This window comes from Sphaerodactylus townsendi, linkage group LG04, assembly GCF_021028975.2.
Source record: "Sphaerodactylus townsendi isolate TG3544 linkage group LG04, MPM_Stown_v2.3, whole genome shotgun sequence".
Taxonomy (NCBI): Eukaryota; Metazoa; Chordata; class Lepidosauria; order Squamata; family Sphaerodactylidae; genus Sphaerodactylus; species Sphaerodactylus townsendi.
Genome location: NC_059428.1, coordinates 101,700,117 through 101,726,409, shown reverse-complemented (window position 1 = coordinate 101,726,409; position 26,293 = coordinate 101,700,117). Strand labels below are relative to the sequence as shown.

Genomic DNA, 26,293 nt, shown 5'->3' with positions numbered 1-26,293 from the left:
CCAAAACAAGACTATCCAGCAAGAAGAATTTATATATGGGTTTCTACCTGGTGCTTCTTTACACAAGAATCACAAGCAGTTGTCCATCCAAATTCACATCTGCCTAGTGATAATGGACAGCTGGTTTTTATCTCCTGCCTGTCTCTATTGAAAGGAGTCTCAAAGCAGCTTATAATCATCTTCTCTTACTCCCCCCCTCAGTCACAACAGGAACCTTGTGAGATAAGTGAGGCTAAGAGAGTTCTGAGAGAACTGTGACTGGACCAAGGTCATTCAGCTGGAAGCATGTGGAGGAGTAGGGAATCTAATCTAATTCTCCAGATTAGAATCCGTCACTTATGCGAAGGAGAAGGGAATCAAACACGATTAGGGTCCACCACTCTTAACCATGACACCACGCTGATGAGAATCAGTACAAGGCATCCAGTCTGATTTACATTTGTAGAAAAAATGTACATCATCAAACATGCACTCATGGCTATCTAAAGTGCTAAATTTTAAGTCGTGTAACAGTATAGCAATAGTTACAGTGCTGAACTGGGGAGACCTGAGTTTGATTCCTTGCTCTGGCGTACTAGGTATTTCTGGTTAGGGTGAACACCAAAGTCCAAGGAGAAGTTTGGTAGAGATGGGCTTTGCAAAGATGTCTGAGAATTTTGAAATCAAAAGAACTGCCAAATGCCACAGACACACAGCAAAGAAGGGTAAAATTGCCACTGTTCAAGAAGGCAGGAAGGTTTATGCAATGGAATCACACAGTAATTTTTAGGTGAATAGAATCGAAAGGTTTGCACTGAAAGCCATACATTTCCCAGCCTCTCTTGCACTCAAAGCCGGAAATTTCCCTGCCGTATTCAGCAACACAAACGACAAGAAGCTTAATTATGACATAATGCTTTGTGGAAGGAATCCCTATATGTGAACTGATGAACAATTTAGACCAAAAATAAAAAATACACTTTGGTAAAGCCATTCAGGCTAACATATGCCAGCAATTCAATTTCTCTAAGAAGGCAGATGTTCTGGGGTTTTCCCTCTGATCACTGCACTGCACAGAAAATACACTTTTTCCTGGAATACACGCACGCACACGCACACCCTGCCCTACACTATCAAAATTAGCTCTGCACTTACCCCCATTTGATTTTAATGGAAATTAGCATGACTTAAGGCAGAGGTGTCCAACTCTGGTGCTTCAGATGTTCATGGACTACAATTCCCATCAGCCCCAATTGTAGTCCATGAACATTTGAAGCACCAGAGTTGGACAGCCCTGTTTTTTGGGAGACATATTACAGAAGGGAATTCTGGGATAGCACTAAAATGTTGCAGCAACTTTTTTTTTGCAGATTGCTCTACTTTCCCCAAAACCCTCTTAAAATTCAGACTACACTATCTTCATTTAAGAGCCGTCTTTTGCATTCTTCTCTGCCTTCATTTTTTAACTGCTCATTTCCTTTTTTTTTCAGAATTACTTTTGACTAACAAAAATAAGAGAAAAATGGGGGCAGAGAAAGATTTAACTTCCTTGACATGCATCCCACAAAATGATGGTTTTGTTCATATGGAAATGTTACATCACAGCTTATCGGAAGGAAAATCCAAGAGTTATCATAAAAATCTTTACCTTGTCATCACAACATTTCTCTAGTAATTAATCTTATTTTTCATTCCACAGAATTTTTTTTAAACATTTCATGATATAATGCAATGGCAATCCACCAAGATTAAAGGGGGGAATCACACTTTGCCAGATGCTGTTTTTCTCTTTCTGAAAAAAAAATGGTTAGCTGGGGTACTCTGGCACAATCCACTTCACAATCCTTTGTGAATCATGCCTTTGCTATGGTGCTGGATTGGTCCTGTGGTATGACTTCAGGCATGCCTCGGCATGAATTCCTGGCTTTTCATAATGAAATCTTAAACCATGGATGTGTGACAAACTAAGAAGCATTAGCAATAGTTTGCTTCAGCATTCAGCGCTGACACAATAATAAATGCAGTACAGCATCCCTTAGCACCTCAAAAGTTAATACATTCATTGGGGCTTGAGCTTTTCTGGACAAGAATCCACATTGTGGCTTGAGCTTTTCTGGACTAGAAGCAAGTGAGCTGTAATTTTTAAGAAGCCCCAGAGTCTTCTCTTCTGGTTTTGATATAGCAGACTAATGTGACTATTTTTATAATGAATGGAATGTTTCACCCAGTAGAATGGATGCTGTGAGGCTTTTATTTATTCCAACCAAGTTTGTGCAGCAACCTTTTGAGAAACCCTTTCTGCTTTGCACAACAAAGAACAAGCTTAAATCACAACATTTTACCTTCACAAGTTCTGTTGTCCTTCTGAAGAGCATAGCCACTTTGACAAGCACAGCGATAGCTGCCTTGCTTGTTGAAACAGATCTGTGTGCATCCACCATTCCTCTTAACACACTCATCAACATCTGGATATAGGTATAAAAGAAGGAGTTTTCAAAATCACATGAGGTGAGGAAAAATATATTTCAAAACAGTAGGATTGATCCAGACAGATCCGCATTGAAAATCGAAGATGCCCAACTGAACTGAACAAGATAGTTTGGAAAAATATTAAATGTTTACAGCAAAATTCCTTTTCAATATTTTAATGAAGGTGCTGAACCAGATAGCCCACAGTTTTTGAGATACACGTTATCAACATGTTGATAGCAGTCTACAAATGACACTAGTTAAGCATCCAGAAGCAGCCTTCTGTCAAGTGGATAAAGGTGAACAACCTTAAACTAAATCCAAAGATGGCGTTGGTTGAAAAAGCTGATGTCCTGGATTGATTTATTTATTGTGGACTTCATAAAGCTATTACTAGCAGTCAAGAACTAGATCTAATCTGTGTTCTGCTGGTGGGAATCAGTGAAAGGGTCTCTTTTGGCCACCCAAAAAGGCAATGCCATGAGGTTTGCATGGAAAATACCATATGGGATGCAGCTATAGTAAAGAGGAGAACGTAGCAAAGCTGAGCAGAAAAGCGGGTAAGATCCAACTCTATGGTTAGAGGTTAGGATTTTTCTGCAACTCAACTAATTAATACAGGGAAAAAAGATTGAAGTGGGTGGGTGACAGAAACACAGTGCCATAAGCGGCATAGTAACAGACTTACCTTGTTCACACCTGTCTCCTTGCCACCCTTCTCTGCAGTGACAAAAGAACCCACCCTTCTTATCTTCACATGTTTTAGTACCTTCTTTATTACATGGGCTAGGTGAACACTGATCTGGCAGATCTGTGGGGGGAAATCCATATAATAAAATTTTAAGCTTTGAAATAAGATGCTTAAACAAGAAACCACAGTCCCTTCCTTCTAATTCACCACACAAGACTTTGCCACCTTTATCATCATTAAGACTTAATTTCTCTGGCTCAAGTATCTCCATTTCCCCCTCCCTTCCAAGAACTGACCCTGCTTATCTTCTGATATCTGACTAGATAAAGCTATAGCATAACACTTTCCCTCCCACCACAAATATAACAATACCTATACCAGTACACATTCTCCCAGTGGAGCAAACAGTAGTTGTGAGGGTACCATTTTATGATAACAAAATTACAGTGGTGTAGCGTCCAGAAGGCTGGGGTGGCGTCTTGCACCGGGTGCACACCAGTGGGGGGGCATGGCGTAAGTGTGGCGGGGTGGGGTTCCAGGGTGGGGGCATGGCAGGGTCACAAAGCACACACGTACCCCGGGTGCTGTTCTCCCTTGCTACGGCTTTGCAAAATGATGTGGAGCAGTAGTGGAAAACACCTGATCTAAACTGAGCCTGCAAATGCCTGCCATGTAAAGAAAAACTGTGCTGGGAGCTTTATTCGTGGAACTCCCTGCTATGGTTTTGAACACAAAGTGAATTTTCTCACATGCAAAGGACTATGAACCTTTTACCCTTGGGCCTGATTGCCATGAGCATTATCTGCCACCTGCACATTATGATGGGCATTTGTATTTCTGCCCCTGGCTCTATTCTGTTTCAAAATATGATAGGATTGTGACTCAATTATGAGACTAGCTCTAGGGCTGAGCAGATAGTACTTCAGAAATCTTCCAGAGGAGATAAGAACTTATCTTGATTCATGCCACAGAGTTCTTTTGTGAGAAAGCAAGAGAAAAACCTCTGATTCTTAAGGAGTGGTATGTGGATATACTCTGTTCAAGACAGACATATCTATAATATTTTATCTTGAAACGCAGACACTAATGTTTGAAGATGTATACAAAGGAATGGGGTTAGGCACTTAATCAGAATATCTCATCAGAAAGTTTCACTCAGAAAAGCAAGCAAAATCTATTGGACTTGCAAATCCCTGCAAGCAAAAAACTTGGAAGAAAGGTATGCTAAAGCACTTGCAGAAGAAATTCACATTGGCACACACAACTGCTGTTACCATTCAGTTATCAATAAATTTATTTGAAAGGTTTTCATTGCACCTTTTCATCAGTTGCTTTCCAAAATGGATTTTAAATATTACAAGCATAATATCTGCAGAGCTGACAGAAGAGGGAAAAAAATTGTTAGGAAGCTGCAGTAGGGACCAAGAAGTGAAATATTCAGTTTTTTATACAGCCACAGTGTCTGCCACACTCATATTAGAACTTCTTTGCTCTTAAGCAGTGGTTCTCAACCTGTGGGTCACGACCCCTTTGGGGGTCAAACGACCCTTTCACAGGGGTCGCCTAAGACCATCGGAAAACACATATTTCCGATGGTCTTAGGAATCGAGACACAAATAATTTTATGCTTGGGGGTCACCACAACATGAGGAACTGTATTAAAGGGTCGTGGCATTAGGAAGGTTGAGAACCACTGCTCTTAAGTATGGCTGGAACACTATTTTTGTTTCCGGAAGAGCAGCATAACATTGTTAAAGCCCTGAAAATGTTCTTTAAATCAGATTCTTCCAATTCTGGGAAGAGATTGTGTATCAGGATTCCCTCTACTACAATACTCATACAGACCACTGGTTTGCCCCAAGCCCACCCACCCCTAATAATCCCCTATCTGCCACCAGCTCCACAGGAGAATGCAACGAAGAACCAGACCTCTTCAGCTGTCAAATGGTCATACTTGTGACCTGACTTCTGAGATTTCAGTTCACAATGTGAATCTGACCACAGGTGAGATCTCTATGCCAATAATGTGGATATTGTTTCTGGCAGGTAATGCCAGCAACAAGAAATTATAATCCTCTTGCTCAGAAAAAGTACAAATAAGCTACCCCTTTCTTGAGATATTTGCATTATATCAGGAAAAATAAACAGGTAAGCCATAGGTCTTGGGCTCGATCTAGGGTTCACAGTGTGTAACAGAATTTTCTCTGTGATACACCTTTGAAGATGCCAGCCATAGATGCAGGCGAAACATTAGCAACAAGATCTACCAGACCACGGCCACACAGCCCGGAAAACCCACCAAAACTAGTTGTCAGGAAATGTTAGATGCAATATTAATTTAGGTCCATGTCTCATGAGTCTTAAATTATTTGTTTACAGATTGTGTTGGAAACCGCTTTACATACCACAGAAAAGAACAGAAACATATTAAATAAATAAGCCCCATAATTAAGTTGATGCCGCATCTGTTAATATTCTGGAAAATCCATCACAATGTTAATGGCCCCTGATTTCGAAAGCTTAACCGTGTGCAAACTGCCTCTTTTAGTCTGCAGGGCCATACGTTGGTAAGATTACACGATCCATTTCATTGGATTGGACTAAGACACTAAGAAGTTGGTAAAAATTATCCTTTCTCCATAATGTTATACGTGGTTTTTCAAGAATCACTGACAGTGTTTTAGCTACCCACGAAAACCACATTAGTTTCCTATGGTTCTTTTCCCAGAAGACATGTTTGATATTACATGTAGATTTTTTTTCAGATCAAATGTCCAAATGCAATCCTAAAAAATTACACTCTTCCAAGTCCATTCACTTTAATAGACTTGCAACACTGTGGAGGATCAGATTCTTCATTATAATTTTGCCTCTCTCTGCCATGTAATACATTTTAATTCAGTTTTTGTTTAAAAGAAAAATATACTCTGAATTTTGTGCAGTCAAAATCTTGCACACACCCACATTCCAGTAAATTTTCAACAATGTGCCACAAAACCAGGGGAAACTCGAGACAGCATCATGAGGACACTACACTTAACTTCCACAGAAATAAATTGAGGAATAACATAAAGATACAGAGACTGGTGCACAAATGCAGTGACAAAAATGCAACATTTAAACTAATGTTTGGGAACAGGTCTATACTAGCAGAATGGGAAACAAAATGGAAAGAGCACCAAACATTTATCTGACCGGCATTTGCCATTTGTTATCACTAGGATTTCATTTTTAAGTTCACACTGAGTATCACAGAGAGACACAGTTTATCACATGAACCATGGTTTTAAAAAATGAAATATACTTCATAGATTGCCTGATGAAAAAACCACAAGGATCTCAAGCAATATTTGCAGGACTAACCAGAGAATATACTCTCTGTGCATTTTTTTAACCTGCCCTATTCCAAATGGCCCTATGTTGATTTCAGGTATACTCAATATACTTGGCCAAAACTAATACAAAAAATGAGGTTAATCTTACACTATGTTTTGGAAAAGAACAATATTATGTCAAGTTAAAGGAGTTGCCACAACTTCCACATAACTGAGTATGGTCCTTAGTATCATGCAAACAGAAGAATTTTCCACAATAATTTTTACACTTTATACCTTGGGAAAACAGAAGGGTGGAAATAGTATGTCCTACTCTGTAGGGGATAAGACATCGATGCTTTGTTAAATGCAAGGAGACAAGGAACAATGTAAATGAAATTAAATGTGAATTGCAGTGATCCATGATGGATAAATAACACCATACTTGACTATCACATAGAAATATAAAAAATGCTTACTGTGCACACATGTATGGAAATCTGGACTTCTTGAGCCATATGTTTTAACACATGCTGAAGAACAAAAACAAAATAATTATTAAGCAAGAAACCAAAAATTCACTAATTTCGTATCTACTAATATTCTATTCTGCATAGTTGATTGATTAATCAAAGTACAACTTTAATATAAAAATATAGAGGTTTAAATGCCCTAAATGTATTTTAATTTAATCTAAATATTTTGACTCCATCATTATAAACTGTACAATCTTCTACCAGACTTTACCAGGTGCTTAAAAGGATAATAGTACCTGTCACTGCTGTTAATTAAGAACAAGGATCCAAGGAGCTGACTCAAGATATTTAAAAGATATGCTTAATTATTGACAGCTAAAGCCTTTTAATTCAGTGAAGTCAGTGGGCACACAATTCAGTCTTAAGCACAATTACATGCTCCTAAGTGCATTGACTTAAGATGGCACAGTTACTCTCCATTCTGATTAACCTGTCATACTTGTGCTTGTCCCATTGTTACTTGAAAAATAAAAATAGGGTTTTTTTTAAGAAAGCATATATGTTTTGCCTAGATTGTAGAGTTAATATGCTGAATACACGTACACTAGAACTAAGGTTGCCTGGTTCTGCCCCTCACCCCGGACATTGCCGGGGGAAGCAGGTGGGGGGAACTTACCGTACCAGGTTTTAAATGAGGCCTTGGCATGATAATATTATTACACTGGAAGTGATGTTATCATGTTGACATCAATGAGGGAGACACTCTGATATTTGGGAAAAATCCCTATGGTAGAAGCTGTTTTTACCATAGAGTTTTGCCCAAAATACCGCAGTATCTCCCCTGTTGCTGCCTGTGTGATGATGTTACATCCAGAAGTGATGTCATCACGCCAGATGTCATCACGCCAGCCCGGTAAGTCACTCGTTGGCCAGCTCTGCCCCACCCCCAAAAAGTGTCTGGCGATTCTAACTAGAACAATAACTAGACACACATTTTCAAGAATCAGAAATATATTAGTATTGGTGTTTAGGGGTATCCAGGTGAACATACGGTAACATATTGCTACAAATGATAGAATATCTGAGGGAACCAAATGAAACATCAGCATGCAAACACAGGAGCAGCAGTGGTGTAGGAGGTTAAGAGCTCGTGTATCTAATCTGGAGGAACCGGGTTTGATTCCCCACTCTGCCACTTGAGCTGTGGAGGCTTATCTGAGGAATTCAGATTAGCCTGCATACTCCCACACATGCCAGCTGGGGGACCTTGGGCTAGCCACAGCTTCTCGGAGCTCTCTCAGCCCCACCCACCTCACAGGGTGTTTGCTGTGAGGGGGGAAGGGCAAGGAGATTGTAAGCCACTTTGAGTCTCCTAAAGGAGAGAAAGGGGGGATATAAGTCCAAACTCTTCTTCTCTTCTTATGTAGCGCGGGTAAATATGTGTGCATCCCTTCCTGTGGCTGAAAACTTCCTTCTAAGATCTCATTAAGTTGTCTTGAATGGCAGCATTGATTATCTGGTGGGGAAGGGGAACTGCTTACTCTTCCTGCCTTCAAACAAATGTTTGCTATGCTCCGTCCCACCAAAAGATAAAAGTGCAGTTCTGCATTGTTTGAAGGAAGCGAAAGCAGTGTGTTTCTGCTGTAGAAAAAAAGTCCCAACATTAAAATGGCCACCATGGATAAAACCCTCTGTATCTCTGGAATCCCTTGGGCTAACACAGCAGTTTAAACTGAATTCTGCTCAGGTATCAAGACTGCATCTGGTTTTTTGCCTAGTCACAAGAAACAATATGGTTAGATTTAAAATAAAGAGATATATTGCTACATAGCAGGACCTAACAAGGTACAAAAAACCAGCACCACCAAATATCAAAAATATATAACTGCAACTCACCCAGGTATTTTGGGTAAAAATAGTCCTGTAGGAGAAACAAAACCATAGTTTTATTGGAAAGATGCATTTTATCTACAACCGCATTAATATTAACACAACTACTGATCTTGAAAAGAAGGGGCAAGTATCTCTTACTCTCCTCATTCCAGAATGTTCCAAAGTTACTTTTTACAGCTATGGAATTAATAATTATAAACAGGGGGAACAGCAGCAGCAGCATACTCAGCCCAGCTTGTGCCACTTATAAAAAGATTTGCTTGCAAATAGAGACTTCAGCTGAAATAGAGTCCACCTTAGCTGGCAGACCTGCCACAGCCTTGCAGATGTGTTGAAGGAAGGCTCCTTTTTAAATAGAAGATTTGCCTTCTGCCATTTGAAATATTGCTGAATGTTTGGGGAAGACTCCATTTCAAAGAGAGACTGGATCCCTTAAAGTCAACAAATCTGAGCATCCCATGGACCTCCCTTGCCAGAAAAACCTTATTTTTCTTGGAGCAAAACAAGACAGAAGAAACTAACAGGTATAACCCACTGGAATTACCTTTTGTGTGTGTGTGCCACCTTGGGACACTAAACTGTGAATCCACTCATAATACCATTAGCTACTCCCTGGATATATACCCAAGGAAACAAATTAATTGAAAGGCACCTCAAAATGACAGCATTGTGTCATAGCCCCCTCAAGAGTATCGTAGACTGAAAATGAACTAACTTTATAAGAATTTAGGAGACACCTTGAGAAAACAGCCGAGTCCTGACAAATACTTAAAGCTCACCCTGACTCTTACTGCTTCTTTCTAGAAGCCTGGAGAACAAGACAAGCATTAAAAATATTGTCACAGTACCAAAGAGCACTTTACATATCCATGAAATAAAACAAAATTGGTTTTCGAAGACTTTTAGGTCACAGTGAACCAGAGGCGTAGCAAGGGGGAAAAGCTCCTGGTGCACTGGTGCATCCTCCGCCTCCGCCCTGATCCAGAACACCCTCGCCCCGTAACGCCTCCAGAACACCCTCACCACACCCCCTATCCCCTTGAAGCTACGCCTCTGCAGTGACCATCAAAAGAGAACATAAACAGTACAGTGCAAAGGAGTGGCAGTAACAAGAATGGAAGAAGGCTTGCAGGAGGAAAGAGGTGGAGACACATCACATATACAATAGCAACAGCAGTGCAATGTACTTGTATCCTACTGCACCTCTGAACAAACTTTGAAGCCTTCCTCCAGCCTAAGGAGATTTCTTCCAATTTAAGTAACTCTTCTGCCAATGGAAGAACCACTTTTGTTGGCAGAGGTGTTCTTAGGCTGAAGGGACAGAGATGTTGGGAAATACACCACGATTCCTACAACCAATTTTTAAAACTATGCTTGTGAGATACCTCATAATGTACTGTTTTCTTAAGCAGTTTAAGGTAAAATCACATATACATTTTAAAGCGCAAGGAAGTTGAAACGTGACTGAAAGATCAGCCTTGCTGCATGAATCAACTAAGTCATAAACCCAATTTTCTATTTTTATGCCTGTGCATACCAATAGTACATTTTCTATGATTCACAATAATATGGTCTGCCTGTAATTCATAATCTTGGAATAGCTGGATTGAAGTCAGTCATCTGTGGCTTTTGATATCTGTAAGTCTTAACAGTTACACTAATGTATAGATGAAGTCTTTCATGGCAGAAAGTAACTGGCTATCGTGGGTATTCCAGGCTGTGTGGCCATGAATTGGTAATTTTTGCTCCAACATCTCAGTGACATATCTGGGTGGCATCTTCAGTAGCATCTTTAGAGGCTGGCTCCAGAGGATGCCAGACACAGATGTAAGCAAAACATTAGGAGCAAAAACTGCCAGACCATGGCCATACAGCCAAGAAAATCCACAACATCCAGTTACACTTACATTTGGAAACAAACAAACAGCAAACAAGCTAGAAACAATCTTTTCCTGAATGTGGCCTTTCACGTTATGAAGGCTTCTGGAAATACAGTGGACTGAAGTTCCTGTTCATCTTATATAAAGATTCATTTGACAAGAAGTGGAAATTCTGTCCCACCTCTGGGAAAAATGTTAGTTAAGATCAAAATCATAGTATCAGAACAAAGGTGAGCTTGTCCTTTAGAAATTATTATGCAAAAACACCACACGTGCAATAAGATTTAGTGGGATGGTTAGAACATAAAATAATAAGGCCATACTTTGTTTTGCATCCCTTCAAGAATGTGCAGCCAGACTTTAGCAAAGGAATGGATTAAATGCTACATTTATGTGCAGATGATGATTTCAAAACTGTAAATAGACTTACAGCATATTTTCAAATATCAAACCATGTACACAAGTAATCAAATATAATAAATTGACCACAAAAGAAAAGGCATTCCCAACATCATCCTCCCGTTCTTGAGCCGAGGGGCTTTGATGTTATGATTTTGTTTCGTGTGCCCTTCGCTTTGTGTGTTTTAGAGGTGGTCCTTTACTGTGGAGCCACATCCTGCGATGTTCAGCACCTGCTCAAGATTAATGTTTTCCCAGGAGCTGCAAAGTGCCTAGTATGAAGAAGAATGTACTCCACAGTGGAAGACCATTTTCACAGTGGGTAAAGAGGAGTGTATTAGGAAATAAAGATCTATTTGTATAGTATGAATTACAATTTGTGGATTATTCATGGTTTGGGTTGCCCTGAAAAGGTATGAATTTTTGAAGATCAAACTAGATGTTAAATGCAAATATTCGCAACACTCTCAAATTAAAAAAAATATCTGCCCAACGGATTTCAAGCTGGGAGCAGTGGGAAAATCAGATGCTCTTCTTTCTCCACAAAAGGGAAAAAAACAAATACAAAATACAAAACAAAAACAGCAACACCAGGGGAGAAAGATTTTGTTTGGACAATAAAGCCAGTGAACAGAATGCTAAGTTTGCACATATACACCTACACTGTGTCTCCTATCAAATCCCGAGGGAGTTTTTCCTTATGAAAAAAATACACCAATTATATACTTCTCTATGTAAGATACAGTGAGACTTTCAAAGTATCATTTGAATTAATTTATTGAAATGTTTCATTTATAGACAACCCGAAGTTTCATACTTCAACCAAGCTTCATAAGAGTCAATCATTCAGCATACTTTTGGCATAGGGGAGGAAGCATTTAAAATACAGCGGAACTCTGTTAAACAGCTTTCTTCATATATGAGGGCTAGAATTCTTTAGTGATTAAGTGCATGAGCTGAAAATCTCAATTGATAGTTCCAAAGGACAGCAGGGTTCTGTTTAAGTCCTGTTCAGAATCCTTCAAGGAATGGATCGTGCACCATTTATTGAATTTCTAATTACGCTCATGTATAATGTATCTTATTCCCATTCCAAATTCCCATTCCCATCCCAAATGTCCAATCAGAAATTATGTATCCCTCCATGCTTTCAGTAAACAGGCAAAGGTTGAATGATATTAGAATTAAATAGGAGTCTAGCAGCATCTTAAAGGCCCCTTCCGCTCATGCAGAATAATGCACTTTCAATCCACTTTCACTGCACTTTGAAGCTGGATTTTACTGTGCGGAACAGCAAAATCCACTTTCAAACAGTTGTGAAAGTGGATTGAATGTGCATTATTCTGCATGTGCAGAAGGGGCCAAATCAAACCTCCCTTCATTAGAGGTAACTTATGTGAGCTCTGATTTATGCTAGGTGTCAAACTCGCGGTCCTCCAGATGTTATGGACTACAGTTCCCATCACCCCCTGCCAGCATCATGCATCATGCTGGCAGGGGATGGTGGGAACTGTAGTCCATAACATCTGGAAGTCCGCGAGTATGACACCTGTGCTGATACTGTTAAGACTTTAAGGTGTGACTGGAGTCTTTGCTACAGTGGATTTAACAAGGCTACCTCCTGTCGCATGGTATAAGGCCGTGGTGGCAAACCTTTGGCACTCCAGATGTTATGGACTACAATTCCCATCAGCCCCTGCCAGTATGACCAATTGGCCATGCTGGCAGGGGCTGATGGGAATTGTAGTCCATAACATCTGGAGTGCCAAAGGTTCGCCACCACTGGTATAAGGTGTTAATATAAACTTGGTTCAGAACTAGAAAATGCAAATCAATAAAAATACATATTTAATTCTCAACTATTGCTTATTATCCTATCTCTACAGCATCAAAAACAAAACCACTCTTCATTATGGTAGAAAAACTCATCACAGAAGAAAATAATACAGGTTTTCTTGCTCAAGTCACAACAAAGGAATTAACAATGACCTGGTTGTACAGCAATGGTAAATAAAAGACAACAGACCCAGCTTTGTTTATACAAAACTGTAAACCATGTCATATGCCAGGTATCAACACAGCCCAAAATAATATGTATGAACTTGGGCTGAATTCAGATATCACAACTAGTGCAATTAAACTGTAGATGGATACACTTGGCAGTATCCTGCTATTTGTGCTCAGAAGGAGCATTGCATTGTTACATGCCCTTTTATACTGTGGCCCCTCCCTCCCCCTGGATTTCAAGACCTGCACAGGGAACAGCTCCATGAAGGCTTGGAGCAAGGAGGAATAAGGAATACATCCAGGAAAGGAAAGAGGGGAGATTTCAACTTCATACCCCTACACACTGCAGCCTCCCTGACCTGCATGGCAGTTTGTCCATGTGGGTTCCACAGTCCCAGGACTGATTCCTTCAGTGAGTCAGAAAGAGTTGCCGTAATGAACAGCAACAAAGCAGTCTCCCTTTCTAACTCCTCAACTGTGTAGTGGTCCATAAGAATTAGGACTAGACCTTGAAAGTAAACCCAAGAGTTAAATTGGGCGGGGGGGGGGGGGAGAAATTCCACACAGTGTATTTACTGTGCATTCAAACGGTAATATTACACAGGCCATTGTAGGATCCTTACTTCTCATGGAAACCTCTCCAATTTTGCGGAGCTAAAATGTGAACAGGTTTACTCACACATAACTCCAGAAGAGAGATTTTATCATCAAATTTTCCTTCCTGGCAATATTCCTATTTCTATAGTCTCTTAAAATCCTTGATCAGATATGGGACCTTCATGTATACATCTACATTAATGCAACATGTTCACATAGTCTGGGATATTTTTCTGCTAGGAGTTCTGCTAAATGAGAACTTTTAGCAAAACCTTTTTAAGAAAATGCAACTCTGAAATTTTCTGAAGAAGTTTTGCCAGGTTCATAGCTCAATCAAAAATAGTAGCAGTTGCATTTTCAATGGTATTTATGTCTAGACTACACAGGTCCACCGACACAAACCGAAGAAATTTTATAACCTCTTAATCCTCCACTCCCTTCTCTCTCACCACCATTACATTCCTTCCTTGTTCTCTAATGTATTAATAAACATGTAGATAGCCATTTATGTATAAATATTTCCATTATTAGAAGTGACCTCATTATCTTGGCTAGCAAACATCCTTCTTAGAAAAGACAGGGAACTACCACTATATTTATAATCTGGTTGATATTATACTCTAAAGAGACAAAATATTAGAAATACACTGAAAAAATCTGCAAGAAACAGTTGTAAATACAGCTATAATGCTTTGATCATTCTTGTTCAAAGACACTGTGGGCAAGCTATCTAGCCAAAGGCTGATTCCGCATGGGTCAAAACAAGCAGTGTGAAAATGGTGTGAAAATGGTATAAAAGGGTTTAAAATGGTGTAAAAGGGTTTATACTGTTTTCACACCGTTTTCAAACCGCTGTTTTTGGCCCATGCAGAATCAGCCAAAGTGAAACACTTGCCTTCCCTCTGAATTTATATTTACGCTCACCTTTTCTCTCCTGCAATAGGACTTTTAAATGCTGAACTTTGGCTGGGTCATGCTGAAGACAACATACACTTTATTTTCTACTGAGAAGAGGAAAACCTTCCAGTTATCAAGTTTATCCATGAATACTCCCATCAGTGCTTCCATTTTTGCAGAACAAGGGTAGTTCATAGGTTCATGGTGGTCCATTTGACCTCATCATGAGTTTTGCCAGAAAATAAAGTTACACAGAATTTAATACAGTTACATAGAATACCACTTTTCCTTTTGACCTGTGCCCCTCCTGGCTAGTGAAAGCTTGCAGGGAGGAGCTACAGAGCCACCTGTTGGATATCATCAATAGCTCTCTTGAGCAAGGAGCTTTCCCAGCTCGGCTGAAAGAAACGGTGGTCCTCCCTCTTCTGAAAAGACCAAATTTAGATCCTCAGTATCTGGCCAATTATCATCCAGTGTCGAACCTTCTGTTCCTGGGTAAGGTAATTGAGAGAGCAGTGGCAAGTCAGCTTCAGAAGTTTCTAAAAGATACTAAGGTGTTGGACCCCTTCCAGTCCGGTTTCCGCCCTGGTCACAGGACCGAGACGGTTCTGGTCGCTGTTGTGGAGGAGCTCCGGTGCCAGCTGGACATAGGCAGCTTGGGGCTGCTGGTGTTGTTAGATCTCACCGCAGCATTTGACACGGTAGATAATTAACTTTTTGTCCACCACCTCGCCGATGTTGTGAGCATTCTTGGACCCACATACCTGAGGGACCGCCTCTCCCCATATTGCCCAAGTAAGTCCTTCTGTTCATCGGAGGGAACCTTTTAGAAATCCCTGGACCAAAGATGATCCAGCTGGCCTTGACAAGGGCTAGGGCCTTTTTGGTCCTGGCCCCTACCTAACAGAACATGCTCCCGAGATCAGGGCCCTGTGGGACTTGAGTAGTTTCCGCAGGGCCTGTAAGACGGAGCTGTTCCACCGGGCCTTCCCTGATGGCCAGCAGGGTTCATAGATGTAACATCCTCTTTGGCCTCCTAGGGGCGGGGGGGTTGTGGGGTATAGAAAATAAATCGCCATCTGGAATTGGGTTGTTTTATTTAATATTGTTAAATTGTTACTGTTTTAATCTATTTATTTATTATGATTTTAATGGAGTTTTTTTACTGCTGTTGTATCTGCCCTGAGCCCTTTGGGGAATGGGCGGGACAGAAGTCTAATAATAATACTTAAAAAAATATGTACCTGCAAACTAGCTGGGAAATTTTGTCATCCCAAAAACAAGAATAGCTTTCACTAGGCATGATTTAACATACTGCCCTTTCAGCTGCTAAAAGAGATACCAAAAAATGCTGTACTGTGAACAGAATTGCCCTTGTGGCAGTCAACAAGTGGAATGAAGCCTCCCTAGGCTTCATCCTCAAAACTTCCAGGTGTTTCCCAACTTGGATCTGGCAACCCCAGTATATCTTCTTTCCTGCTCAAATGTCCTTCCAAATTCTCTGTTTATCTTCACAGTAATCAACAATGCAATTCTAAGCCAGGGCTCCCAGGATCCCAGAACGACAGAGACCAGCTTCCCTGGATGAAACACCAACTTTGGAGGGCAGGTTTAGAATATCATTGAATTCCTTCCCCAAACTCCAATCTCCCCAGGAATCACCCTCAAATTCCAGGAATCACCTAAATTGGATCTGGCAATCCCGTAAGAAAAACTGCAACATTCAGAAACAATAAAGCCACATAATTTCAGCAACACAATAGCAATAGACAAATTTAACACAGAGATACAAATCAGCAAAATTTATAAAAGTCATTATTTGTCCAAAAGGGCATGTCTTGTTTTTGCTCAACCCTGCCCTAAAGACTCCTCAGACAATGACAGAGTTACTGTTTATCTTCAAAATTCAGTCACTGACATCATAGGTACAGTCATCTAAACCCATTCACTTCAATGGATTTGTAAGGATGTGACTATCTTTAGGATTGCATCACAAGTCAATCTGTACTCCAGCCAGGGGACCAGGACATTTTATGTCATCTAAGAGCCTTTTCTCCAGGTCTTTCAATATCTGATACCCACCCTGTGCAACTCACAATTTATATTTTCCTTAGTTAGGTTTTTCAACATGCATGTGCACACCACAGAAAATCCAGAAATGCAAGGACGCTCTTAATCCTGTCTGGCACTAAACATAGCTTGCACTTAATGCCAGACATCTGTTTGAGATAAAATACAGCCAAGAATAACAGTGCCAAATTTGCAATCAATCATACCTAAGTGCAACATACATACTGGTACAATATAATACAGTGGCTATAAACTAGCAGGTCACCTGTTCAAATTCAATCCAAGTGATAAAGTAACAAAGAGAAATTCAGAAGCCTTCCCATCCGCAAGGTTCAATATTGCACTACCTTACAGGGGAATTACGACAGCTGATGACAAAAATTATGTAAAGTGTTTTTTAAAAACATCAGTGGCTAATAATAGTTGGGAAACAGGAAGGCAAACTAAGTTAGAAAATTACATTTCACCATATCAGATGGCCTTTCATACAACTACCAGCAGCATAATGCATTGTACAATCAGAGCATATATATCCCAATTTCTAATTAATCAAATGGATTATAGTAAATGTGCAAATATATTATTTGATGAAAAATTGTTTATACACATGCAATTTTTTCAGAACTTTACATGATCATTTTATCACTTGTACATGTTACATTTTCATTAGAAGTCAGATGAGCTGCAGTGCAGACTCAGTGGGTGGCCAAGAAAAAAAATTACACCCTTTAGCTCTACTTTCCCCACCTGCACAAATAATAATCAAACTCAATATATTGTAAAGATCAACAAAATACAGAAAATATTTTATCCATCCTCAGTACTAGGGATAATGGTAATTTGAGAAGCTGGACAAAAGTCTCTGTTATCTCTGGATTTTTTAAACTTGGTAAGCATTTTTAATATACTGCTACTTGGAATGCGTACAAACAAAAATGTAGTGCAAAATACTGTATATATGCTTATAAAGAGCTGCTTATAAACCCAGTCAGTCATTTTGACAGAAATCAGTTGCGATTTTACATTCTTCTTCCATGGAAATACATTAATTTGGAATGCAAAAATGTCACATATTTTGCATGACACACCAATGAGGTGGAGACCAGATCACCTGTAGCTCATTTTCATGGATCTTTGATTTTTATGTTTTCATTCGTGGATAGTGGATGGAAAGCATTACATCAACCAAAATTTAAGGTTGTTACTTTAGATCAAATTAATGTTTAATTGTTTTCTTTACCTATGTCGTCCTATCTATTCTTTCCCAAATTTTCCTTGGGTTTCCTGATTCCTGTTTCTGGTCTTTCCTTGCCTCTGTTCTGTTGGACGATTTTCCATTCCATTTCTTTTCTTAGACCTTTCTACCTCACCTTCTCTCCCGGATCTAAGAAGCTCAGCCAATGGCAAGTGAAGATGCTACCAGAGCTATCCCTCTGTGACATCACCACCACCCAATCACTGTGTAAATTACATACAGGGTGACCGTAAGAGATGACAGATCATCAACTTCTTATGAAGGGATACAGTCAAAATTAAACACTTTTAACACAGTAATAAAAGGCACACCTATTAAGTGTCTAAGTTAAATGGAGCAGAATTAAGCTCATTGCTAAGAACAGCAGCTTAGAATATTCATTTCAACTGGGAGAATTAAGATTAAAACTTCCCCAAAGAAATTGACAGAATTTAATATGCATAATTTTGGGCAGACCATGGATTATATTTCTGGCAAGGAAAACCTATACCAACTGGAAAAAAATGGCGCGCACACAACAACCTACTGATATGACATATTGTGGTCATAGCAAAGCAAGACTTGATAACCAGTACCCATTGAAGGTTTGGCATCTGGGCAGTGAGAAATCTGAACTGGGCCAGAGGTGAATTCAGTGTCCACTCCACTCTTCAATTTTCCTCAAGGTTTGTTTAGGAAACACTTTTATGACTCAGTCAGCCAAATTCCTTAGCATCTCAGTTAACAAGTTTGAGTACCTGATAGAACACTAAAGGTCAAGTAATTGTGCTCCACTGCATGGTGTAAACGCCTAAGGCTCCACGACTTTCTAGGAGGACTGAGGCAGAATAGATTATATCCCTTGCAGACTTAAAAAACAGTCCAAACAGTGTAATGTAAGTTATCTTAAAACTATGCACCTTGCAGGTTTCCCAGAGTTCAGCCTTAGTTAACATCTTGCCAACTTCTCTAATGCAATGTAAAAAGGAATCTCCCTAAACCTTCAAAAATCTCCTCCCTGAAGTTCTGGTAAATTACATTTATTATATTCATTTCTGCCCAACAAAAAATAATCTTTTAGAATTCCCTAATGGCCTATAAGTGTGATACTTGTTGAACCAGCATATAAGTGGATACAGTGCAAGATATAACTGTGCCAACATACCATTGTCCATAAATATGTCATGCTTTTGAAACCTTGCTGAATCTCTATATATCACAATTTGTCATTTTTAAACAATTCTCCCCTGTAGAGAAATTGTATCACTGTAAACCAACACACCTCTGGCACAGATGTCAATGACATAATATGCAACCCCATTCCTTACATTAAAAATGTGGAAATGGCAATTACAGAAAGACACCAGACAGATGTGCCAGTTTCAGCCACAGAGACACAATTCTCAACAGAGACCTCTCGCTGCTTTGAGACAGGCTCAGCTGGTAGAAAGAGGCACAAATCACACACTAATAAAGCACAGTTTGTAGTATCGCTTTGTCTCATTTCAAATAGCAAAATAAATTTTGAGGCCTATCACTTCACATTCACAGAAAACATCCATTTAATGAAGCAGTTAAAGAATAAATTCAGCATTCAGGAATATCAGGAAAGGCTCTGAAGTAAAACCCGCACCATAATGCTATGTAAATTCCAACAATTTAGGTACCCACGCATGGAATACTTTGTATAATTTGGATCATTAAATTGAGAGAATATCAACAGCCAGAAAAGGTACAGAAAAGCACAACTTATAAAGAAAATCAAGAGAGACTAAATAAGTTGAGCCTTATAGAAGATGATTTAGATAATTCTGGTTTAGAAAATTATGTACAGTGAGGTAAGAGCAGAATGCATCCTCTTAAAACAAGTTAAGGATCATCTACTGAAGTGGTTCAGACAAGAGAAGTGGAAAAATATGCTTATGCTGTGCATAATTTGAATAGAATACATTAAGGACTCCCAAGGGCACCTCATTTTCCCCATATCCCTTCAATATTCTTTTCTTCCCATAAAAGCCCTCAAAGCCTCTCCACTTTTTCTTTTTCCTATCCATCAGTCAGTCTAACTTTACCATCTTCAGCTTCCCCTCTGCCTTACCTGATAGCCTCTCCTCCCAAAAAAGGTCTGGCCAGCCTGTGTGACGGCCAGTGCCAGGACAGGCGGAGACTGGACAGCAATGGCTACTGCTGGCATTGGCCTGGCCGATTGGGATTAGTGGCACATGATCCCCACCTTGGAGCCAGACCAGGTTGTATGAGTAATGAGTTTCCAGTAGTAGCTACTGGGTTTGTCCCCAGTGACCCCTTAATCAGGAGACATGATAGTGTGGAGATGGTGCAGAACTTTCCCAGGACTGATTCAGCCTCCCAGTCCAGTCCTACTTCATCCCCATAGCTTTGATTTACAGAAACTCAGATTGAAAGACACTGAAAGTTCAGTGGGAAATCTTTCTTTAAAGTTACAGGCATTTCTGTTATTTGGGGAGTTTTAAACCCCAAAATGTATATATTTTTAAAATATTATTCGATGACACTGGAACTTCCCTCAGTAAATACATATTAATTGCCACAAAAAGTTGAGCTTTCCTTTAATAAAACTAGCAAGATCAGAATGTATATGTCCAGGAAAATGTACCTCTAATTGCTAGGTTCTCATGATAAACTTCAGGTGATACTTCAATAACACATTTTCTCCCATGTTCTGAGGGAAACATTGGTAAAAATCAATACAACCTTATATATGAGTCCTAGTACTTAAAAAACACTGTTTATTATTATTATGTTGCAGATGGGGTCAGAACAAAGAGAGAGGGGACTTCTTGGTTCTCAGCTCAGTCATTATTCTATACTTCTTCTCACTTGCTGAACACCAAAAGCATATAATTCAAGGTCACTATATGAAAATATGTCTAAGGCAGCTCATCTCTGCCCTCTTCTTCCCCTAAAACTTGGGTTTAAAAAATCACCATACATATTCTCTGTCAAGAAGATTAAATAATTCTATCATGAAAATTTTGGGACAAGGTTAGGAAGAAATATAAAGTTGATGATCTCACCAGACATAAATCAAACCAACAAGTAGAACAGAGATATCAAACACTTTCCATACATATATTTGTTTTAATAGTTGTAATAACAGAATATAAATCTGTATCCTCTTGAATGGAACAATGCCACTTAATCAAGGCTGTTACAACACAACCTGTATTGTATCGTGGTCAGAGGTCTAAGATCTAGGTTAAAATCTCAACTCTATCATGATACTCATTGTGTGACTTTAAGACCTCAATTAGCTGAACCTACTTCACAGGTTATAAAGACAAAATGGGAAGGAGAAAACCCCACACTGTGCTCCTCTGAGGAAAGGTAGTATCATAAAAATGTCAACTGTAGACCCTACTTCTGACTTTCCACTGAAGGGGACATAATTGGCTTCTCTTCTGTTGAAGAATAGGAGTTCACATAGTCACTGCTGCTCACAGTCACCAGGTCGCTTCAGAGTATGAACCAGAAAACACACCAATTATAGCTCAGCTCTAGAAATTGCAATTGTCTGAGAGGCACCAAGGAGGTACAGTTCTAATAAAGGCACCACAATTGTAGCTGATGATGGTTTTCAATAGAATACCAGAAGTTTGTGATTTGTGTGATGCTGTTCTTTTTCTATTTCTATCAACAGCTCTGAATGTTTTCTAGACCTCTTCCCACATCTGCTCAGCCAGCCAACAGTGATCAACCACTGAGGAAGTTAGCTGCTGTCTCGGGCACTGTTGCCTCTCCCAATCAAGAGATGAGAACTTCGGTCACAATCTTCCAGATCCCTCCCCCCCATAAATATTTTGTGCATCTCTTGTTGACTAAGGACTTTATGCAGCAGCTAGACATTCAGCAATCAGACTGTGGTCCAACTGGGTAACAACTGTTTCAGTTTGCCTTGGGTTTGTTTTTTGTTTCTTTTCAACTGAGGTTTTCACTTACGGTTATTCTGCATTCCACAGATTCTGTTATTAGTCCCTGGAATGATCACTGGGACATTTCCAAGCATCTGCACTTGGTTGAGAGAACATTGCATGCGAGTGTGTTACTGAAAGGAAGTTTGTTATTTACTAACTAAATGTAGATATTCCATTCATTGGGTTGTATATCATTTGCTTTTCAGATACCTGAGCCTTTGAAGAATCTATGTTGAGGTCAGATTTTTACCCTGATGCACGGCTAGCTCAGCTCAGTTTTTTCAACTGATTTATATGCAACATGGCATTTGAACTCCTGCTCTGCTCAGTATTTTCATTTCATTCTTATTAAATTGTATTCAAACTCCTTTGGGATTCTCTCAGCCACTTCTGGTACAATGTTGACAGCTTGTCAAGGTCATACTGTCACTGCATATAGAATGAATATATCTATATTAGAGAAGGGGTCTGCAACCTGCAGCTCTCCAGATGTTCATGGACTACAATTCCCATCAGCCCCTGCCAGCATGGCAGATGCTTTTTTCTTTGTATTCTTGTGTCATGTCACTCCTCCATCCCGCTTTGTATTAACATGGTATATACTGATAGGAAGTTTATTATTTACTAACTGAATGTAGATGTTCCATTCATTTATTTTGCTTGATGAACCTTTACTTTATAAAGACCCAGTTTTGCTGAGAATTCTAACTCACAGTTTACTTGCTACTATCCTGAACAATTGTGAAACTATTCATTCTGCTGTGGTGGTGCTATGATGTGAGTCCATTAGAGTGTACATGTCAAGGCATGTTTTGCCTTAAATACAAAAACACTAACTCCTCAAAGAGAAGAGCCAAGTCCCTCCCATTCTCAATGCTTTTGACCTACATAACTCTCACCCTTACCCCCGCCCCTCCACATCAAATCATTAGCGGGAAAGCACAGCCCAGTGCAGAATCACCAACCAGTTTCTTCTCCGGGAAATTTTGTTCCCTAACTAATGCCAGATAATCTAGCCATAAAAAAGCCTGCTCAGAACTGCACATATCTACAACGCAAGCAAACTAGAAATCATCTTTCTAAAATCTGCATGTATGCAAGACTGCTAGACAGTCTGAATACTATTAGCAGAATAAAACATAAACCTTACTATGAAACCATTTGAAACACACCACTCTAAAATGACTTCTGAGCCATTAACATCTTCAGCACAACTGCTATCAACAGCTATCAATTTATAACCATCTTATTTTCACTAGGCAGAATAAGGTTCTATGTAATGTTGATGATTACAGTTTGTTGAAGAAGTACTGGTTCAGAAACCTGTCGGTTCACTATGACATTTTGATTGCCCTTCTCAATGAACACATCTTTAAACGTTTCTCTGTGAAAGACTTCTTCAACCAAATCCCTCTACTTGCAATTAGTATAGATCTTTAATACTCATGGAACCATGAGGCAGAAAAGAAAGTGCCTTGTATCCAAATAAGTATTTTGATATGCAAAGTACAACTCACACCTTCTCCCATACTATTCCCCCCACCTCCACACACTGCAAGTATAATCCAGCAGCACTAGGATTTAATTTGCCCTTAAAAACTGAGATTCTCAACAGCAAGAATCCCCTGTAGGAAATTCATGCCAACTTGGTAAAACGCGAACACACGCAATCTTTCACTTCCCCGCTGTGTTCTTGGCCTGGAAAGCGAAACACAATCTTGTTAAGTGCAGTGCTGGTTACCCTGCGTGGTTTTCGTTATTTACTAATGGCTCCTCCTCCAAACAACTTCCCCAGCTGTGCAAGCAGCTGGCGTCCTCATTCTGATTGCTGCTGCTTCAGCAGCAACGCTATCCATTTTAAAAGAGCGGGGGATGGGGGCGGTGGAGGAATCCTCGCTGACGAGCAGCCCTCCTTCCCTTTCTCGGGCTCTTCTTACCGTCTCAGGGTCGTTCTCGAAGACCTCCCGGGCTTCCTCCTTGCTGCAAAACTCTTCCACGCATTCCCGCTCTAGGTGGCCTTGCTTGGCCTCTTCGAAGACCTGGAAGGCTCGGCGGTGCCTTGGGCGAAGGAACTGGGAGGCGTCCTCTCGGGTTCTGTGGAACAGAGCTGGGGGTCCGAAGGGAAGCAGCGAAGGAGCGGGGGTTAATATAGGACTCCCCAATACGACGGCAACAAAGGGCTGGCTGGGGAGGGAGGGCGATGTTGACTCGGGCGCGCCTAAGCAACCCAAACAACACCCATATATGCAGAGCAGCAGGGGAAAGGGAGCGACCCTCCCCCCCGTTCGCCCGACCCCTCCTCAGAGCCCAAGAGCCTGGCTCGGTCGGTTCCTTTAGCGTCCCAGAGTACGCCTCTCCTCCTGCAACGCCTAAGCCACACGCCCAGAAGCGCCCCAGCAAGTCACCTCGCCGCGCCGTAAACAATGGCAACCGTGCGCCCCTTTGCTTGGCCGCGCGCAAAGGAAAATGCTGAGCCCGAGAGCCGGTCACCCCACCCTTTTTCGGGCAAATGGTAAAGTCGACCCCTGGAGCTCAGTAGCGTCGGAAGAGCGCAACGAAAGTGATGACGGGGAAGAGGAGAAGGAGACTATCTGTCTAGCTAGCTGGAGAGGCTGCTGGATCATTGGTCCCCCCTGTGGCGTTGGGGATGTCCTGACCTTGAGGGGAAAGGTTGGGGATGCAGAGAGCGCAATACGGCTTCCTTGCCCAGAAAATCGCAGGTGCCGCTGGCCTTAAAATAAAACAAGGGAATAAAAGATATCTATTTCAGGCGGTGGGGGAAGAAGTTAGCGGCGAAGGTCCCGCAAGGAGAAAGCAGGACGCCGGGCGCGAGGTGGCCTCTTCTGTGGCGACGGGGGGCCAGAGCAGCCCCTCGAAGCGCTACTCACGCTGAGAGGAGGCTGTAGCCAGCAGGACTAGCAGAAGGGCAGCCGCTGGAGCCGGCGGCTGCTGCATGATGCGGCGGCTGCTGCTGCTGCTGAGGCTTGAGCTGCGCCCTCCGCCTGGCCGAGGAGGAGCTGGGCGGTCCGGTGCCGGAGGAGGGAGCGCAGCTACTGTGGGAGGCAGAGAGGAGGCTGGTGGGGGAGTCGCTGGTGGTGCTTTTGAGCCAATCAATGGGGAAAGTGCGCGCTCGGGCTTTGCAGCGCGGACGACATACCTCGGGCCGCTTCCCCCGCGCCCTTGGCACAGGCTAGCCCGGGGGCTGGAGGGCACAGCAAGGACCGGGTGACCCGTTGAACACTGTGCCCTCCAGCGCCCAAGCGCGCTCTTTCTCTCCCAACGGCTGGGTCGTGCGGGTCTCGGATTCTTTGGAAGTTCCCCCTTTACCCTTGGTTCTGGGTGGCTGTTCCAAGCAGGCAGAAATCCCCATGTGCCCCTCAGATTGACACACGTTTGTGGATTAGGCATGAGTTTGTCACGTTTTCATCCCGCCTTTCCTCCGAAAAGGGGCCGTTGGGTAGCATAGTTGCTAATCTCCTCCGTTTCGTCCTTCCAACATACTGCGAGACTGAGAGAAAGTGACCGGCTCAAGGGGAACTCATTGGCGTCTCTCGGCTGAGTGGAGGTTAATTTTGAGCTACTGTCAGTCTCCCCCAATTCCCCAGCACTATCGCCACCATACCTTGACTACACTTTGATAGATGTTCATGTCGGGTTGTGTACCTGAGTTAAAATGTTTCTGTGTGCAAGCATCACAGGTAAGGTTGCCAACCTGCAGGTGGTGGCTGGAGATCTCCTGGCATTACAACTGCTGTCCAGGTGACAGAGATCAGTTCACCTAGCACAGGTGTCAAACTCGCAGCCCTCCAGATGTTATGGACTACAGTTCCTATCATGGTGGGAACTGTAGTCCATAACATCTGGAGGGCCGCGAGTTTGACACCTATGAGAGGAAATGACCACTTTAGAAAGTGCGCTCCATGGCATTATACACCGCACTGAAGTCCCCCCCTTCCTCTGTCCCCCTCAAACCCTCCCCTTCTCAGGCTAACCCCCCCTCCAAATCTTCAGGTGTTTCTCAACCTGCAGCTGGCATCTCTAATCACAAGGTATGATGGTTGCTGGCCACGTGGGCTGCATGCCACTTTTCTTCAAGGAATCTGCTACTGGGCCCTGAGGCATAATGTTCTGTAGTGGCACCCCACGAGCTAGGGTCTTGGGGGGGTGGTTAGTTATGTAAGGAATGCTGTTTAATCTAGAAAGCAGTACTTGTGAATATATTTAAAATGTGGTAGAGAAACTGGAAGAGGAACGTTGTTCAAATATTCTGACTAATGTAGCTTTAAAGTGTATTAAGGAAAAAACTCACAAGCATCTCATGAAAGTTTTCTGATGATGGAGCATATATTTTGAAAAGCACATGATGCAGCAACCTTGGTGAAGCTAAGTGTGTGTGTGTGTGGGGGGGGTGCTTGTCAGTATCTGGCCTGGGAG

General features: G+C 41.3%; 1 protein-coding gene across 2 annotated transcripts in view; it reads right to left on the bottom strand.

Annotated features, from left to right (window-relative positions):
• Positions 1-24,936, bottom strand: part of GAS6 (growth arrest specific 6) — a 47,180-nt gene extending 22,244 nt beyond the window's left edge. The window contains exons 1-6 of one of the 2 annotated variants that reach the window (XM_048494736.1): positions 24,748-24,936; positions 23,797-23,966; positions 8,826-8,850; positions 6,933-6,986; positions 3,137-3,259; positions 2,322-2,444 (exon numbers count right to left, since the gene is read on the bottom strand). In XM_048494736.1, the coding sequence (XP_048350693.1) occupies positions 2,322-2,444; positions 3,137-3,259; positions 6,933-6,986; positions 8,826-8,850; positions 23,797-23,966; positions 24,748-24,814 (562 nt within the window). In that variant the 5' untranslated portion in view covers positions 24,815-24,936. The remainder of the gene's footprint in view (positions 1-2,321; positions 2,445-3,136; positions 3,260-6,932; positions 6,987-8,825; positions 8,851-23,796; positions 23,967-24,747) is intronic. The other variant, XM_048494735.1, reaches the window with a different exon arrangement.
• Between the last annotated feature and the right edge of the window lie 1,357 nt (positions 24,937-26,293).